General features: G+C 44.7%; 1 protein-coding gene across 8 annotated transcripts in view; it reads right to left on the bottom strand.

The window, feature by feature from the left end:
- elavl4 (ELAV like neuron-specific RNA binding protein 4) overlaps positions 1 to 19,021 on the bottom strand; it is a 129,278-nt gene that overhangs the window by 52,572 nt on the left and 57,685 nt on the right. For 4 of the 8 annotated variants that reach the window (XM_041208734.1, XM_041208737.1, XM_041208738.1 and 1 more), the window contains exon 3: positions 6,184 to 6,201. The exons of the other annotated variants lie outside the window; for them this stretch is intronic. In XM_041208734.1, coding sequence (XP_041064668.1) covers positions 6,184 to 6,201 — 18 coding nt within the window. The remainder of the gene's footprint in view (positions 1 to 6,183; positions 6,202 to 19,021) is intronic. 8 annotated transcript variants of the gene reach the window in all.

The following is a 19,021-nucleotide window of genomic DNA, read 5'->3' as shown; positions in this document are numbered from 1 at the left end:
CACTCGCCAGGGTCGCCTGTTGGACCTCAACCTTCAGGGGCGTCGGGGTTAAGGGTAGCCTTGCCATTGAGGCGACTCATGGCAGGAGTTGGGGGGGGGGGGGGGGCAATGGCAGCCCTGCCGTTGAATATAGCACACAAGCATTCGGGTTGGGTGGTGGGGGATGAGGGGTGGGAGTGGCTACGCATTCTGAAAAACTGTATAAAGTGACCATTCCTCTGCAACTGAGACAGTTCAGGTGCAGCCACATTGACATGATTGGGGTCAGGCTCCGAACTTATCTGCCCACTCAAGCAATGCAGAGGCATCAAAATGCCAGCAAGTGCTCCAGAGCTTCCTGCCACCACAGACTGCAAATTCATGAGCATTTCAGTGGACTGCAGAACAGTTGGATGACTGCACACATTGTACAATCTCATCGCTAAAGCTGGTTGTGCAGCAGTCACTGCTGGAGGCACTCACAGCCCTTTGCAATGTCAACATCCCGGTTTGGACCAGTCTCCCCCTTGGTTCAAGCTAACAGGGCAGCCATACAGTGCACTAATCCCTAGCCATGCAAGTGGTGGCCAGCACTCTCCGGGAAGCGTTAAGGGGCCATCACACTTAACCAGGACAGGTTCTTAGTGCACCCAAGCTAACCACGTATCTCTCTCTCTTTCATCCTGCAGGAGTACATCAGGATTATGAAGCCTGGTGAACTAGCTGTATGCCTGATCACCTACAGAGCGTGAAGATGACGGAGGAGAGAACAATTGAGGCTCCTGGCTGCGCAGAGGCAGGAACAGCAACCTCAGGAAGAAGGGGTGGCTGGCACTCCTGCACTTGCCACCCAAGAGCCACAGCGAGCCATTGAAGGCCAGTGACTAGTGACACCCAGGGTCTATAGACACTGCCTTTCATGCCTGCAGATAACTGAGAACCAGTGTCACCAAAAACTGTGCATGTGTAGGGAACTGGTCAGTCACATCTGCCAGCTACTGCAGGATTCGGCGCCACAGGAACATGGAGGTCATCCACTGCCAGTGGCCGTGAAAGTGACCGCGGCGCTTAACTTCTATGCCAGTGGCTCCTTTCAGGGCTCCACAGGTGACCTCTGTGGGATCTCATAAGCCTCCACCCACAAATACATCCATGAGGTCATGGATGCCATCTTTGCGAGGGCACACAACTTTGTGCATTTCACCAAGGCCCAGGATGCAAGAGTGACTGGATCTGCCCAGATCTTGGGTTCCTCACAGGTGTAGGATGCAATTGACTGCACTCATGCGGCACTCAGATCTCTGTCGCAACACTCGGTGGACTACATCAACCACAAAGGGTTCCATTTGCTGAAGGTGCAGCTAGTGTGCGACCACCAGAAACTCAACCTGCAAGTGTGCACATGATTTCCAGGGAGTGTGCATGATGCCTACATCCTCAATCAATCACAGATCTCTGGAGTTTTCCAGGGTCCACAGAAGCTGCAGGGGTAGCTCCTCAAGGACAAGGGCTACTCGTAGAGGCCGTAGCTGATGACACTTGTGTAGCGGCCTCAGACTGCAGCAGAGCAACAGTTTAATAAAGCTCATGCTGCAGCTCGCAGACTATTGGTGGAGCAGACTATTGGGATGCTGAAGATGAGCTTTCAGTGCCGCCAAAGACTGTGCATATGGAGCCCTACAATACAGCCTGCAGAGGGTGTCATGCATCGTCATTGTCTGCTGCACCCTTTACAACCTGGTGCTCCAATGGGGAGACGAGCTGGCTGAGGAGATTGAGGAGCTCAATGTTTCCTCCAATGAGGACGTTTGATTCCAGTCTGGCTTATAGAAGCGCAATACCCTCTGTGAGAATGCTCCCGTGATGGAGACGCAGTGGAGGCCCTAATAGTCGCTCGACTGCAGGAGGAGACGACTCCATAAATCTTCACATAGCCTCTGAGAATGTCTGACTCCCTCCTATCTGGCCGAGGGCACATCGCTTGTGCTCTGTGATCAGGGTCGTAGAGACACAGCTCTGAAACTTTAGAAGCTTTTGATCCTTTGTCCACCTTCAGCACCTGAGCCCTTCAGGAGCTGGAGCACAGCATCAATGGTCACAGATGCTGAAGAGATGGGAGCCAGTCCCTCCTTAAAGGTGCTGAGAACACAACGAGAGAATGAGAGAACTAGTGGCGCTTACCCACTACATTCGGGCAGCAATGACAAGCACCACAAAGGTGTAGGCATCAGTACTGCTTCCAGGGACTGTGAAGCAGGACCATCACTTTGGGCTGAAGGCTGCAGAGAACAGAGAAAAGGCCCTGGACTGAGACACCTGCCTTTATCTTGTGCAGAAAGCTTTCACATCTGAGTGACAAGAACACTGCACATCAGAAACAAGGAGCCATAGGCAGGGAGACTTTCTTGGGAGTTTATTGATAATAGTGAACGGTATGTACAATTGATTAACGCCCATGCCCTGGCTGTGCAACTAATTCTCCTTCACTGTCCTAACCCTGCCGCTACATCTTGGTACTCCCTGGACTCCACAGCGGAGGTGGAGGCAGCCTGCTGAGTGCTATGCCCTGTCTGCGATGACTTTGGCGCGGGTCCCTTGGAGGGCCCGGCCTGCTTTCAGGGTCCTGCTGCGTAACAGTGGCACGCCCCTTGGCCTGTGCAGCTGGAGCTGCTGAGGTCACAAGAAGAGGGGAGTCGGATGGGCTGGACACTCTGACTCACCTGGATGGATAGGCCCAGAGTGTGCACCTGCTGATCCTCCTCCCCATGGGTGCACGGGGGCCCCAGGCTGACTCCTTGAGGAGCAGGGGCAGCTGGAGTGAGGTCGAGCTGCCCGGCACCCCTCTCACGTGCACACTGATGGAGGCCAACTATGGCATGAACGATGGAGTTCAGCCCGCACAGCAGTGCAGGAGCGAAGTCCTGGACCAAGATCTCCATGGTGGGCACTATCCTACCAATGTTGACCTCGGTGCATTGACATGCCGGAGCTATCACCTCAAACTGAAGGCAGATAGATTTCTCCATCGTGCCTTGCGATCTGGGGAGCGCAGCGGGCATCCCTTCCTGATATTCCTGAGCCTGCCTTTGCAGCTTCAGCAACTGTGACATGACCGAGTCCAGAGGCTTATCGTCTGATTAGGACTCAACAAAGTTCTGGCCTCCAGCAGTCCTCCGAGTGCCAGAAATCTGGGAAGTCCCTGCCTCCACCTGTTGGGAATCGGACAGTACAATATGCTGACCAGATTGTGATTCCGGGGCCATCCTAAAGCTAGGTCCCACCAAGGTGTGGGCCTCTGCACTAGTGGAGGGTGTGGGTGAGCGCTGTGACGAGACTACAGGGAGAGTGCCTTCAGGTTCCTCTTCAGAGGTTTCTTCGGGGCTTGATTGGAGGCCCTGGGCTCCATCGGCTGTTTGGCAGATGTGCCTGCGAAAGTAAGGAGAGATAATTAGTACATGGCAGTGGCCTGTGAAACAGGACACATCATTCACAGCATGGTTGTCAGATGGGTGTTGCACTGCTGGACCCTCACTTGGTAGAGCACCACCGACCTCACCATCAGCACAGGACCGATTCAGATCGTCGCTAGCTTGGTTTTCAAAGTCCATGAGGACCTTGATTTTGGGCATTCCGCCACCATCTGCGACCTCTCTCTCTTCCTGTGTGCCAGCTTGTCCTGCATGGATAGAGATGGAGAAAGTGTAAGTAGGGTGCTAGCCAGACCAGATGACAAGAATGCCTGGTGAGTGAATGCTGATGTCCCTTGAACCGGCAGTGAGTGAGGACCCTGTGGATGTGTGATGGGTTTGAGAGTGGGTAAGCTCAGAGTGATGAGAAGAGTGATTTACCCTGGCGGAACAGAGGAGCTCATTCATCATCTTGTGGCACTGGATGGTTGTCCTCTTTTGAAGGGCGTTGGTGCTGACCACCACTGTCGGCGCCTCCCAAGCCGGATTGGTGATGTTGCTGCCCGTCATTTGGCCACAGCAGGGGTAGAGGAAATCCCGGCAGACCTCCACGGCATCCAAAAGGCACTTGAGGGATGTGCTGCTGAACCCGGGGGGCTGCAGTCTTCTTCAGTTTCAGGGCCATGTCTTCCATGCGGCAGTGGTGGTCTGGAAGCACTGAGATATGTGCTTGTGGCTGGGCTTTAAATATGGCACCTGGTGTGATGCAGCGGTGGGGTGATGGCAGGTAGGCAAATGACAGCTCGCCTGCCATGGAAATGGCATTTTTCCTACGAGTGCATAAATAATGTGGCTGGTTTGGGACGATATGGCGTCAAAACCCGCTATTGCGGCTGGCGGGTAAAATGTCATTTTACCTGCCCGCTACCACACTTAGTGCAAATCTGGGGCGATTCCGCCCTGTGTGTCATCCTCACTGGTTACTTTTCTTCCTAGCAAGTATCAGCAAACTTCGATACATTATGCTCAGTGTGGTCATCTAAGTCATTATATAGATTGAGACTCAAGCACTGATCCTTGAGACACTCCATTAATTACAGGCTGCCATCCCAAAAATGACCTGTTTAATTGTGCTCTTTTTGCTATCCGTTAACCAACAGTTAGTCCATGATAATATATTATCCCTAATCCCATAAACCATTAGATTTTGTGGGGCAGCAGAACCAGGAATACCTGCCAGCTAGCTCGATCTTTAGGCTGCCCAATATTGAACCGGTTTGGAGCCAGTTAACAGTAACTTGACAGACATTCAGAGTATGGAGCTTATTGATAACATGGTAACACCTGGAGTCAAGATCAACATCATTAAATACGAAGGTATGTCTCACATTATACTAACATATAAAGTCCCAACTGATCTGTTTTTTGAATATTTCAAGAGCTATATTCCATTGTAACAAGAAATAGGGTATTATTAATTCCAAGTTTTAATTTCATTAGGGATATTTGTGAAATTCTTGTTTCTATTTAACAGAAATTATTTATTTATCTGAAATATTTTATCAATGCTATATTGTATCTTTTTGCAATTCATTTCCTTGCAATCTAGTGATGAACTGCAATGTAATACCTGCATTTCTTGCAAATAAAATGATAGAATTATACAGCACAAAAGGAGGCCATTTGGCCCACTGCTCCTGTGCTGCATTGTCCCTTTCCCTGCTTTTTTTCCATAGCCCTGCAAACTTTTCCTGTGCAAGTACATATACAGTTCCCTTTTGAAAATTATGATTTTAACTGCTTCCAATACCTTTTCAGGAAGTGCATTCCAGACATTGCCAACCCTCTATTAAATCTCCCCTTATCCTTCTCTGCTTGAAGGAGAAAAATATAAAGGACATATGTATAAATCTTACATGAGTGAATTCACCTATTGTCACATCAAACTCACATGCTGTATAAAAATCTTATTTAACAATGCTGTGTGCGCTCGCTATTCACATGCTTCTGGTTGGGTGAAACAATTTGTAACAAGTTTTCATGGCTCAACGGTTTCAAAGACTAAAACCACAATAATACAATTACATGAATGATCAATACAAACATCTTATGTTATGTGAATCAGTTTCCAGATCATGCTACTTAAATAAAATTGAATCGTTGAAAAATACTGCATCATATATTTAAGAAATGTTTTGCATATTGGAAACGGGAGCCAGAATTGAAAGGAATTTTGAAAATTCAATAGTTCTCTTCTAATTTGTTGCCTAAAATATATGTTAAATTTTGTGTTTGTGAATTTAGGAGTAAATCTGATATAAAATACAATTGGATTAACATATCTATATTTTTATATATATATATATATATATATTACATATATATATGAGGTACTAACTATAATCAGTGTTACTCTTGATTAAAAATAAATTTAACTCATGCTTTATGCATATTATGTTTAGGTTGTTTCAATGCTTATCAGAAGGCTGATGAGTCATGACATAAGTACTAAGGAACCATGAGAAGAAAATAGCCAGATACTAACTGAGGGTTGCCACCCACTGTTGTGTTGTTGGATTTATTAATGCAGTACTAATTATTGAAGGTAGTTGTATGGATTTTCAACAAACCAATTTTAGTTATTTATAGTCAAATGGATTATATTAGAAACACACAACTGGTTATTACGCACAGACAGTAATTACGTGGGAACTCATTTTGAGAATTCAAAAACAAATCACTGTTAATCTGAGATTGTAAATAGTTTTGATTTTTAAAATACATTTTCCATACCTACCAGTATTTCTTATATCAGCTGTAGTCAGTACCATTGAAATGCATGGAGACAGGAAACAGGAAGTAAAACAGGGCAAATTTTATGTTGAGCTTTTTGACTGAACTCATCAATGGTCAGCAAGTGTTCCACAATTTTTTAATATGTTAGAGAAATTAATGTTTAACTAAGTGCTACCCAGAAAAAGAATCACAGTTATTAAACTCTCGTTTTATTTCTTCCTAGTCGCAGAACCTGTATATTATGTTGAACATCATTTATTCAGCAGCCAAAATCTATAATGTGCCAGAATCTCATACCTAAGGAACTGGTTGATTTTTAACCAAAACAACAGGTGAAATTTGATGTGTGGACATTTGCAAAGAAAGGACATGAAGCTGAATAATAAGATGCAATATTCTATAGTCCAACTTAGCTTTAACAATATTTCACAAACAATTTTTAAGAAGATATTAACTTCAGCATGGATATCTAAACATCACAACAAAATGTCAAAAATAATTGCAAACTTTTTTTAAACATTGCTTTTTTCTCTCTAGTCCCCTGAGCCATGTATCATTCGCAGCCAAACTATCTTCAAAGTTAATCTAAATTAGCTGCTAGGAGGAATTTGAGATTAAGATGCCTGGTGCATATTCTCTTTCTGATTTCTATTCAGTGCTTCCCTCAGGATGCAGTATTGAGATTGGGAACTCAATGGCCTGGAAATTTAAAAAAATCTGTTCTTGGTATGTGCTAACGCTGACAAGGCTACATTCATTGCCCATCTGAGTTGTCTTGCAACAATCTAGCAGCTTTCACGGTTAATTTATAGTGCTAGCCCATGAATTACCAGATTATTGAATTCAATTTCATAACTTGCCTTTGCAGGAACTGTACTCATGGTTATGGTACTAAGGTCTAATTGATTCCATGTTCTCTTGTGCATTAGAAGCAGATGATAACATATTGTTCAACTGCTTCGAAAGAGCTTTTGCAACCTCTATTATAATTAAATGTACCATTCTTTTTTCATAGCAATGCAACAAAGTTTGTTTACCTAGAGAATTTCTTACTGGAATAGTCCTGATGTTAATACATTAAAAATAACATTAGGAATGAGAACTTCATTGCCAATGGTGTGATGAAAGAATGCAAAAATAATGCACATATAGAAACTACGCCACTGAAAACAGGCAAAAATGGGCAACAAATGATAGCCTAACCAGCAACACCCATATCATGTGAAAGAATAAAAAGAAAGGTTAGCACCCTGCTACCGGGAAGGTTTCCCGGGCCAAAGAACACTAAGGACGCAATGCAGTTTTTTTTGCTACCCAGGCATTTTGATTATTCACCTCTTGCATATATTTGTGTTATCAGATCAGACTTATGTGTCTTTGTAGTGAGTTAAAAATCGTTTTTGGCAGGAGTGGTTTCAGGTGTTGAGGTGGTTCAATTCCTCAGAAAATAGGCAGGATTTCCCCCTGGGCTTCGGGACCCCGATGCGTGACCAATGGGGATCCCAAGCCAGAACTTGCCAGGACCCAGACCAGCAGACCTATTTTTCTGGAAGGCTGCCTCTATGCTTGTTTAGGACAGCGGGCAGGCTCCCAGTGATGCCAGTCCAATCACAGGGTCGGCAGCTGTAGAGTCCCAGCAGGTCTGGGACAATAAGGGCACCTCAACACAAAGATGCCCTTCGAGGGGTAAAAATAGATAATTATTTTAGAGGGGGAAGGCAAATCAGAGGGGAAACGCCTCTGCATGGATTGTTGGGGGTATGAGGGCCTTGCTGCCCACTCTTTGGGACATAGAGCTTCTGGCTCCTATGGACTTTGAATATCTGCAAATGCCAGCGTAGCTGGAAAATCAACCTAATTGGGGCCTTAATTATGTAAGCTAGCTGCGCATTTCTGTGATGCAGGCAGCTGATCTGCATTCCTGCCTGGCCCAGGAAACCTTCCAAGTGGCGGGGTGTCAACCTTTCTTTTTATTCTATCACAGGGTGTGGGTGTTGCTGGTTAGGCTAGCATTTGTTGCTCATCACTAATTGCTCATGAGAAGGTGGTGGTGAGCCACTGATTGAGCCGCTACAGTCCACATGTTGCAGAAACACCCGCAGTGCTGTTAAGAAGGGAGTTCCAGGATTTTGACCCAGTGACAGTGAAGAAACAGTGATATTGTTCCTAGTGCGGGCGATGTGTGGCTTGGAGGGGAACTTGCAGGTAGTGGTGTACCAATGCATCTGCTGCCCTTCTCCTTCCAGGTGGTAGAGGTCATGGGTTTCAAAGGTGCTGTCGATGGAGCCTTGGTGAGTTGCTGCATTGACTCTTTTAGATGATACAAACTGCTGCCACTGTGCGTCGGTGGAGGGAATGAATGTTTAAGGTGGTGGATGGGGTGTCAATCAAGCGGGTTGCTTTCTCCTGGATGGTGTCGAGCTTCTTAAGTGTTGCTGGAGCTGCAGTCATTCAGGCAAGTGGAGAATATTCCATCACACTCCTGACTTCTGCCTTGCAGATGGTGGACTGGCTTTAGGAAGTCAGGAGGTGAATTACTTGACATAGAAATCCCAGTTTCTGACCTGCTCTTGTAGCCACAGTATTTATATGGCTGGTCCACTTTCTGGTCAATGGTAACCCTCTGAGTGTTGATAATGGGGGATTCAGCGATGGTAATGCCATTGAATGTCAAGGGGAGATGGTTAGATTCTCACTTGATTGGAGATGGTCATTGCCTGGCACTTGTGTGAGGTGAATGTTACTTGCCACTTATCAGCTCAAGCCTGAATAACTGATCCTGCTTTTCCCTTATTTTCTCTGCTCCTGCCCACCCCCTCCCCCCAACCCTGCTTCCAAGCCCACCACCAAGGGGCTGGGAAAATTCTGCCCAATGAAGTAATCCATGTCCATGTGCAGAAAGATCTGGGCTGATAAGAGGCAAGTAACAGTCACGGCACATTAGTGCCAAATAATAACCATCATTGAGACCCACATCAACTATATCCAGGGGTGACCAGAATCTCAGCAGTGACAGCCACATAAAATGCATGGCTACTGGAGCAGAACAGAGGCTGGGTATCCTGCAGTGAGTAGTTCATCTCGAGTTCCTAAAGCTACCCAACACCAAGGCACAAGTTAATGCAATGAAATGCTCTCACTTGCCTGCATGCAGCTGCAATACTGAAAAGGCTCAACACCATCAAAGACAAAGCAGTCTCCTTTCTCACGAGTTCATCCAAAACCGTAAACATCAATTCCCTCCACCTTTGGCAGCAGAACCAGAGAGGAGGATAATTTTTTCTTTTACACAGTGAGTTCTCATGATCTGGAATGCATTGTCTTGATGGAAGCAGATTCAATAGAAATTTTCAACAAGGAATTGGATATATATTTGAAAAACTAAAAATGATTGGGTTATGGGGAAAGAGTAAGGGAGTAGAACTAATTGGATAGCTTTCAAAGTGGCAGTATTGGCATGATGGGCTGAATGGTACACTCTGCAGGATGCACTGCAACAACTATCCAAGGCTTCTTTGGCAGCACCTCCCAAACTCTTTACCTCCATCACCAAGATGGAATTTGGGGGAGGGGGGATTTGTTATATATGAGTACTGTCTTATGTGCAAGTATATACAGTATTTCAGAATGATATATATGTGCATATTTATGCAGTAAGGTGAAAGAAACATTCACTTGAACCATATAATTCAATACTTCCAAGAAACGCTCAGTCCAAAAAAACTGGAAACTTGATCATATGCTGTCAAATAATACAAGATTTAAAATAAGGCACATTATCAAGAGTCATTCTACAGATGAGTATGATGCAAAACCTTCATTGTTTTATGTAACAAACATTAAGATTTGAAAACATATTAAATAGGTAGAGATGAATCGTTTAGACATAACAGCTAGTATGACTTTCTTTCTCTACCTCCCAACTGTACCTTTCTCAATGAAGAGAGCAATCAATGAGTTATGATAGGAAATATTTTTATATTCAATGGAACAATTTTCTGTCTCATGATATTAGAAGTAGAAACAGAATTTTTTTTTTTTAGAACTGACAAACTTTAAGACTATTCTGTCCATTGACTAGTGGCAGGACCGGAAGATCACAGCGGCGGGCGGGTGTGGAAAATCCCACCACCTATCTTCTCATGGTACTAGCATTTTAATACTTGATATATGCTGCTAGAAACTACTTATACAAAAAGGTACACTGTTCACCTTAGGGATTAACATTCTGCATATGAAGTTATCCTTCATATTCCATATCAATCAAGAGATCTAACAGGGTAAACCACAAGGGAAACCTATCTAGTTAGGAGATTTTTGTTCCTTTACCATGTGACTTCCCTACCCATGACCATATTTATGTCCATAAGTCATTTGGTCTATCTTGAGTTCTTTTCAGCAGAAGGCTAGCTAAGATGTGGCTGGAAGGAAAATAGAAAAGATTCTAGTCCTTAAAATTATGGAAAACAAAAGCACTTGTTAACCTGTTTGTTTAACAAATCTTGAGCCATAGTTAGGTGCTTATAAAAATTCTGTTAGGATTACAAAGTAAATATACTGTAGAAATGGATATTTTGACATGGACAAGTATTGTTAAATCGCACAAAATGTTCCCATAGTTTTATTTACAGGAACATGTTGCATAATGGCACTATTTAGAAAAGCCTAGATTTCATTCATGATATTTTACTGTGCATTTGCTGTTCTTGTCCTTCCAACTGGTGGTATGTTTGGATGGTGCACTGTTGAAGGAGACTTTGCAAGTTTCTGCAGAGCATCTTGTTGACACATGCAGTTGCCACTGTGTGCCAATGTGGAGCAAATAAATGTTTGAAGTGGTGGATGGGGTGCTGATCAAGTGGGTTGCTTTCTCCTGGATGGTGTTGAGCTTCTTGAGTATTGTTGAAGCTGCACTCATTCAGTTAAGTGGGGAATGTTCTATCGCACTCTTGACTTGTGCCTTATAGGTGGTGCACAGGCTTTGGGAAGTCAGGAGGTGAATTACTCGCCACAAAATTCCCAGCTTCAGACTGCTCTTGTAACCACAGCATTTATATGGCAGGTCCAGTTAAGTTTCTGGTCAATGGAAATCCCCCAGGATGTTGATGATGGGGGATTCACCGATGGTAATGTCAAGGGGAGATGGTTAGATTCCCTCCTGTTGGAGATAGTCAATACTTACGCGGCATGAATGTTACTTGCCACTTATCAGCCCGAGCCTGAATGTTGTCTAGGTCTTGCTGCATACAGACAAGGAAAGCTTCCAGTATCTGAGGAGTTGAGAATGGTACTGAATACTGTGCAATCATTAGCAAACTTCCCTGATTCTGACCTAATAATAGAGGGAAAGTCATTCATGAAGCAGCTGAAGATGGTTGGGCTGAAGACACTGCCCTCCTGAGGAGTTTCTGCACCATTGTCCTAGGCTGAGATGAACTGCCTCCAATGACCACGACCATTTCCTTTGTGCTAGGTATGACTCCAGTTTGTGGAGAATTCTCCCACTGATTCCCAGTGACTTTAATTTTGCCAATGCTCCTTGATGCCACATGGTCAAATGCAGTCTTGACATCAAGGGTAGTCACTCGCTGGAATTCAGCTCCTTTGTCCATGTTTGGACCAAGACTGTAATGAGGTTTGGAGCTGAGTGATCCTGGCAGAACCCAAACTGAGCATTGATGAACATGTTATTGCTGAGTAAGTCCCACTTAATAGCACTGTCAGTGACACCTTTCATCACTTTGCTGAAGATCGAGAATCAACTGATGGGATGGTAATTTGCCGAATTAGATTTGTCCATTTTTTTTTGGACAGGATGTAGCTGGGTTATTTTCCACATTGTCGAATAGATACCAGTGTTGTAGTTTACTGGTGCAGCTTGGCAAGGGGTGCGGCTAGTTCTGGAGCACATCTTCAATGCTACAGCTGGGGTGATGTCGCCCCATAGTCTTTGCTGTATTCAGTGTCTTCACCCATTTCTTGATATCATGTGGAGTGAATCAAGTTGGCTGAATGTGATGCTGGGGTCCTCAGAAGAGACCAAGATGGATCATCCACTTCACACTTCTGGCTGAAGATGGTTGTAAATGTTTCAGCTTTGTCCTTTGCACTTACATGCTGGGCTCTCCCATCATTGAGGATGGGGGTATATATGGAACCCTCTCTTCTGGTTAATTGCTTGATTGACCACCACCATTTACAACTGGCTGTGGCAGGACCCCGATCCATTGGTTTTGGGATCACTTTGCTCAGTCTATCGCATGCTACATCCGCTGTTTGTTATGCATGTACCCGTGTTGTAGTTTCACCAGGTTGACATCTCACTTTTGGATATGCTGAGCAATGTTCTTGGCATGCTTTCTTGTACGCCTCATTGAACCAGAGCTGATCCTCTGGCTTGATGTAATGGCAAAGTGAGGGATATACTGTGCCATGAGGTTAGAGTGTGGCTGAATACAATTTTGCTGCTGCTGATGGCCCAAGGAGTCTCTTGGATGCCCAGTTTTGAGCTGCTACAAATGTTTCAGCCTATCCCATGAAAAACAGTGGTAGTGCCACACAGCATGATGGAGGGTATGCTCAGTGTTAAGACGGAACTTAGTCTCCACAAGGACTGTGCGGTGGTAATTCCTACAAATATTTCTACAAATCATGGACAGATGCACCAACGATAGTTAGACTGGTGAGGGATTGGTCAAATAGGTTTTTCCCTCTTGTTGGTTCTCTTACCACCTGTCACAGACAAGGTCTGGTAAATATGTCCTTCAAGGCTGGGTCAGCTCTATCAGTAGTGGTGATGGCCACTTTTGATGGGGAACATTGAAATCCCCCACTCAGAATACATTCTGCGAGCTTGCTACCTCAGATTTTTCTTCCAAGTGGTACTCAACATGGAGGAGAATTGATTTGTCAGCTGAAGGTGAGTGGTAGCTTGCCCATGTATGATGCAAAAAGCAGCTCTAAGGTGACAAAGCCCCCATCACAGGGACTAAAGGAAGAGAATCAGCGCTCCCAACATGCCTGAGCACTAGTCCTTCAGATTTGTGTGTCAGCCATGGGCCGTATCCCCGCCTCGATGTTGTGTACTCATTTCTCCTGCAAGGAAAGAAAGCAAAGAACTATGAGCTTTGGAAATGGTTTGTGCGGACAGGAATGAAGGACAACATTTGTGGAGGGGACTGGGAGATATGAGGGTGAATTTGAGTATTGGTTGTCCAGATCGGGATGTGAGGAGGTGACTGAAGAGAGAGGAATAAGTGGAGCTGCAAGAGTGTTGTTCTGAGGAGTGCTGTATAGGAGAATGTTGGGAAAGTCAGGGTATGGGGATTGGCACCTGATGGTTTTGTGCGACTCACATTTCCTGCCCTCTGAAGATCCAGTGAGGCTTGGTTCACTGTCTCCAGGTTGGAGGGACCACAGTCTTGCTGCTGAATTCTTGGTATCTTCCATACACGCTTCTTCCTCCTGTCCTTGGGAAAGATCACTTTGCTGCAGACCTTCAGCAGAATCTCCAGGTAAGAATTTTTAAAAATTATTCTTTCACAGGGTGTGGACATCGCTGTCTAGGCCAGCGTTTTTATTGCTCAGCCCCAATTGCCCTTGAGAAGGTGGTGGTGAGCTGCCTTCTTCAACCGCTGCAGTCCATGCGGTGTAGGTGCACCCAAAATGCTGTTAGGAAAGGAGTTCCAGGATTTTGACTCAGTGACAGATAAGGAATAGCTATATAGTTCCAAGTCAGGATGGTGTATGGCTTGGAGGGGAGCTTGAAAAGAATGAAAGACACCCAGCAGGGATGGGGGGCAGCCTTGCTCGGTTTCCTCTCCTGTGATTGCTGCAGCCTCAGGAATCCACATCAAGTTGAATCTTTCAGAATCATGCTGGGTCCCTTTAATGATAAATCCTTTCTTTGTCAGATTTAGCGCATTTCCCGCCACCCTTTCTGTTTGGTCAAGAAACCCGGAATTGGATGCTAATGGAACAGCTCAGTTAAAGACCCACGGCAAAGTCTCCTCCAGCAGCAACTGGGTTCCCAACCCACTACAGGTCCCACTGTTTCCTCAGATAGTAGATTTGAAAATTCCTTTCATAATCCTAAATACTTGCCAGCAAGAGATTACATGGAAATCAGTATGGGATTTCAGTTTGTACAAGAGAGCTGAGATTTGAATAATTTTTAAAAATTATGCAGTTTAGGCAGTCTTTCTTCCTTTTTCCATTATGAAACCCTCAAGACTTGACAATTATTACACAAGGAAATTTGTTCTTTGCTAAGGAAATGACAACTTGGGAAAATGTTTGACTTCAGTGAGTGGCAATCTGACAGAAAGGATTGCCTGCTCACCCTTTATAGAAACTATACTACAAGAAATGAGATGGGTGGGGTGGGTAGTCTTATGGACAATGTTCTGATACTATGGATGTAAAATACAGAGAAAGACACTGGGCAGAAATTTTCGCTTGGCGGGTGGGCGCGTGCCAGACCCGCTTGAGCGTGAAATGACTTGCGTTGATGTTGGCTGAGTGTGCCAGAGTTGGCAGTGCACACGCCAACAATTAAAAGGCCTGTTAAGGCCAATAAATAATCAACTAAATTAAAGTTTTTGCTGCCTGTCCAACCTAACAGTTGGCGGGTAAGCAAAAAGGCCAAGCGGCCTTTACATTATTTTGGAAACCTCATCCATGGGCAGGATGAGGTTTCCAAAAGCAAATAATAATAAAATAAAAGTTTTAAATTTGAATTAATAACATGTCCCAGCTCATGTGACAGAGTCACATGAGGGGACATGTTTTATTTCATTTTTATTTTCTTGTTTAAAAATGCTTCATCTCCCTGCCTCAGGGAGATTATACAGTGCTCATTTGCGCAAAGTTCATGCTCGGCCCACTTGTCTTCCTTGCCCCACCTGCACAGGCAGCGTTCAGTGCTGCTGCTTGCGTTTCACGCTGGGCGGGCCTTAATTGGCCCACAAGCGTGAAATCGTGGTCCAGTCCCAATCATGAAAGGCGATTGGCTTCCCGACTGCCCCCGCCGAGCCCGCTTGCCAAGAGCAAAATTCTGCCCATTGAGATTGTGTAGAGATGTACAACTGAAAGGCTTCTTTAATTGAACAAGGAACTTTATTTACAGAGCTGCTGGGTTAGCTGCAGGCCTCTAACAAGGCTACTATACATTCTTTAGACTAAGAAAACACAGCCTTTATAAACTTCCCCATGCTTGGTGCTGATTGGCTGCTCTGATCACGTGACCCTTACTCAGTAAGGCTAGCCTTAAAGCAACAATCACCACATCCTTCCCCTCTTAATTCCTTCTTTTACATTCCCTATTTACACAAATTACTTTATACAGGTTAATAGAAAACAATATCAAAAATCTTACAAATTATCATACTGGCACTTTATCATGGATTCAGATTATACACTTAAATACATAGGTCCAGTAGTTACAAATCAAGTCATTGCAGGGGATTTCTGTTCCAGGTAGAACAATGTAATTCTATAGCCTGAGGCTCTCCTACAGGATCGGCACTAACAGGAATTGCAATAATGGGTACCTCTTTGGGTACAGGCAGCTCATCACTATTTGATTCAATGGAGACATTAGTTATGTCTATAACACGTTGATCAGGTACTTCGGTGCTTATGGATTCGATAACATTCCTTGGTGGCAACATTGACTGTTGAAGTGTCTGCCTGCTCCTCAGGTGATCCACTTGTTTACGAATGATCCGGCCTTCTGCATCTACATGGTATGAAAGGGGTCCAGTCTCACAGACAATAATTCCTGGGATCAAACTTGGACTGTTGCTGAAGTTTCTTACTCATAGGCTTTGTCCGCTATAAATTTCCAAGCTCTGTTATGCAAATCGTGGCTTGTTTCCTGATTACCTTGGTTCTTCTCTACCCTCCCTGGCAAATTTGGGAATACGAGGCTCAGTCTTGTTCTGAGACAAAGCTTCATAAGTAGTTCTGCTTCCGTTGTTGCATGTGGAGTTGTGTGGTAGCTAAGATGGAAGCGCGAGATTTTGGTTTCCAAGGTTCCCCTGACAATTTTTTTAGTCCTGACTTGAAAGTTAGGGCGGCTCTCTGGGCTAGTCTGTTTGATGTTGGATGGTAAGGTGCAGTTCAGATGTGTTTAATGCCATTTAGATGGGTGAAGTTCTGAAATTCAGCACTTGTAAATATGGCCCCGTTGCCTGATACAATGATTTAGGGCAATCTGAGTCAAAAAGCATTGGCGTAACCTTTTGGTGGTAGCATGCGACGTAGGTGATTTCATCTCAAAAATCTCCATCTATTTTGAGTGTGCATCGATCATGAGCAAAAACATTGTGCCCAGGAATGGACCCATATAGTCTATATGGATCTGTACCCATGGTCGGTCAGGCCATTCCCAAGAGTGTAGGGGGGCTGTGGCTGGCAACTTTTGTTGCAATTGGCACTGTTGACAGTACTTGACTAACTTTTCGATATATGTATCTATACCAGGCCACCACACACAACTCCTGGTGAGCATTTTCATTTTAGAAATGCCAGGATGAGTGCTGTACAATTCGGTTAGGAGCAGTTCCCTGCTTGGTGCAGGAGCGACTACTCTTGCTCATCAGAGTATGATGCCATCCTGATAACTCAATTCATATTTGTGGGTAAAAAATTGTTTCATTTCCTCAGAGACTGGCTCATTTAACCACCCTGTAAGTATCTGATCTCTAACTTTGGACAGAAGCAGATCTCAATTGGTCCGGTTCCTGATCTGCTTTGCGCAGACAGGCGATGTGTCTAAAGAATTCAATGCAAGGACGATTTCTAGGGGCACAGCAGTACATGAGATGTGAGGGTAGGTGGCTAAGGGCATCCATGGTCACTAAGTGTATCCCAGATTGGTGCCTGAAAGTGTATTCATAGGCGGACAGAGTTAATACCCATCACTGAATTCTTGCCGAGGCTATTGGCAGGATCGCCTTGTCTTCTTCGAAAAGGCCCAAAAGCAGTTTATGATTGGAGACGATAGTAAAGTGCCTGCCATGTAAGTACTGGTGGAATTTTTTAACTCCAAAGACTATTGACAGTCCTTCTTTCTCAATCTGCGAATAATCTTTTTCGGCCACTGCGAGGGTATCCTATTTCATGGGACAATACTGCACCAATGCCATTTGGAGAGGCATCGCAGGTCAATATCAATTCCTTAGATGGGTCAAAGTGCACTAACAAGGTTGAAGAGTGCAGCAATTGTTTTATTCTGTTCAAGGCTGCCTCCTGTGGAGCCTTCCAGGACCAATGATGATGTTTCTTCAACAGTATGTGCAAGGGGGCCATAACAGTTGATAAGTTGGGTAAAAAAATCACTTGTGGCAGTTTACCACCCCAAAAAATGATTTGAGTTCGGTGATATTTGTGGGGAAAGACGCCTCCTTTATTGCCTTAACCTTTTCTTACACGGGGTGTAATCCTTGTGCGTCTATGTGGTGCCCCAGATAGGTAACCTTGGTGGCTTGCAAAGTGCATTTCTCCTTTTTTGGACGGACTCCAGCTTCCAGAAATCTTCTCATTACCTCCTCTAAATTTGGTAAATGCGCAGCCTCTGTCGATCCAGTTATGAGGACATCGTTAAGGTATGCTACAACCCATGGTAATCTCTGTAGCAAGCTCTCCATCGTCCTTTGAAATATTGCACATGCCGAGGCCATGCCAAAAGGTAGGCGCATATACTGGAATAGGCCTTTGTGTGTGTTTATTGTGACATACCTCCGGGAGGTGTTATCTAACTTGAATTGCTGGTATGCATGGCTCATATCTAACTTAGTGTAGGGTTGACCTCCTGCCAGCTTTGCGTACAAGTCTTCAATTCTTGGAATTGGATAGTTATCCAACTTGGCGGCCCGATTATCTGTTAGCTTATAATCGCCGCAAATGCAGACGGTCTTATCTGGTTTCAATACAGGGGGGATGATAGGTGCTGCACATTCTGAAAATTGAACCGGCTATATGATGCCAAGTTCCTCCAATAAGCATCCACTTTTTCTCTTAAGGCATGTGGTACTGGTCTAGCCTTAAAAAATCAGGGCGTTGCATATGGATTAACATAAAACTTGGCTTGCAAGCCTTTGATTTTTCCTAATTCGTTGCGAAAGATGCTGTTGTTTTTTTTAGAACAATTCCAGCAGTACTCCACGTGAAAAATCTCAGACCAATTTAACTTGATTTCTTTTAGCCAATCACGGCCCAGAAGGCTTGGTCCTTCCCCCGTCACTATTATTACTGGGAGCTGGGTTGACTGCTGCCCATAGCTCACATGTACCATGGCCTTTTACTTTTATGGCTTCTCTTGTGTAAGTCTTCAACTGGATAGAAGTTCTTTCCAGGCTTAAGAGTTGGGTACCTTCTCTCAGGTACTGAAATGTGCACTCACCCATCACGGTGGCTGATGCCCCTGTATCCACCTCCATAACTAGAGATTTCCTCTTTATGTGGGGTGTGACAGTAATAGGGTTTGCCTTGACTGCTTTAAGATTAAAAAGAGAGTGAATGTCAGAATCAGATACATCAGGCTCTTTCACATTATGTACTTCTAACATCTTTGCTGGCTGGTTATCTTGGCAGTCTGGACTTAGCTCTGCATTGCTTTATCAAATGTCCTCCTTTGTGACAGTAATAGCACTCGGCCTCCTTAAATCTACGTTTCAGGAATGTGGTTACCTCCACAATGGTAACATTTCAACTTCAGGATCGCTGTCTGATTGCTTCCAGTATATTTTTCTGATTTCTGGGTGATTGGGAATGATTCCCACTTCGCGGCTGCTTCTGAGATTCTGGCACCACGCCTGGCTGCAGGTTCCCGCCCT

Source organism: Carcharodon carcharias, chromosome 16, assembly GCF_017639515.1.
Source record: "Carcharodon carcharias isolate sCarCar2 chromosome 16, sCarCar2.pri, whole genome shotgun sequence".
Taxonomy (NCBI): domain Eukaryota; kingdom Metazoa; phylum Chordata; class Chondrichthyes; order Lamniformes; family Lamnidae; genus Carcharodon; species Carcharodon carcharias.
Note: the sequence above shows the minus strand (reverse complement) of the source record. Positions and strands in the feature narration are given on the sequence as shown.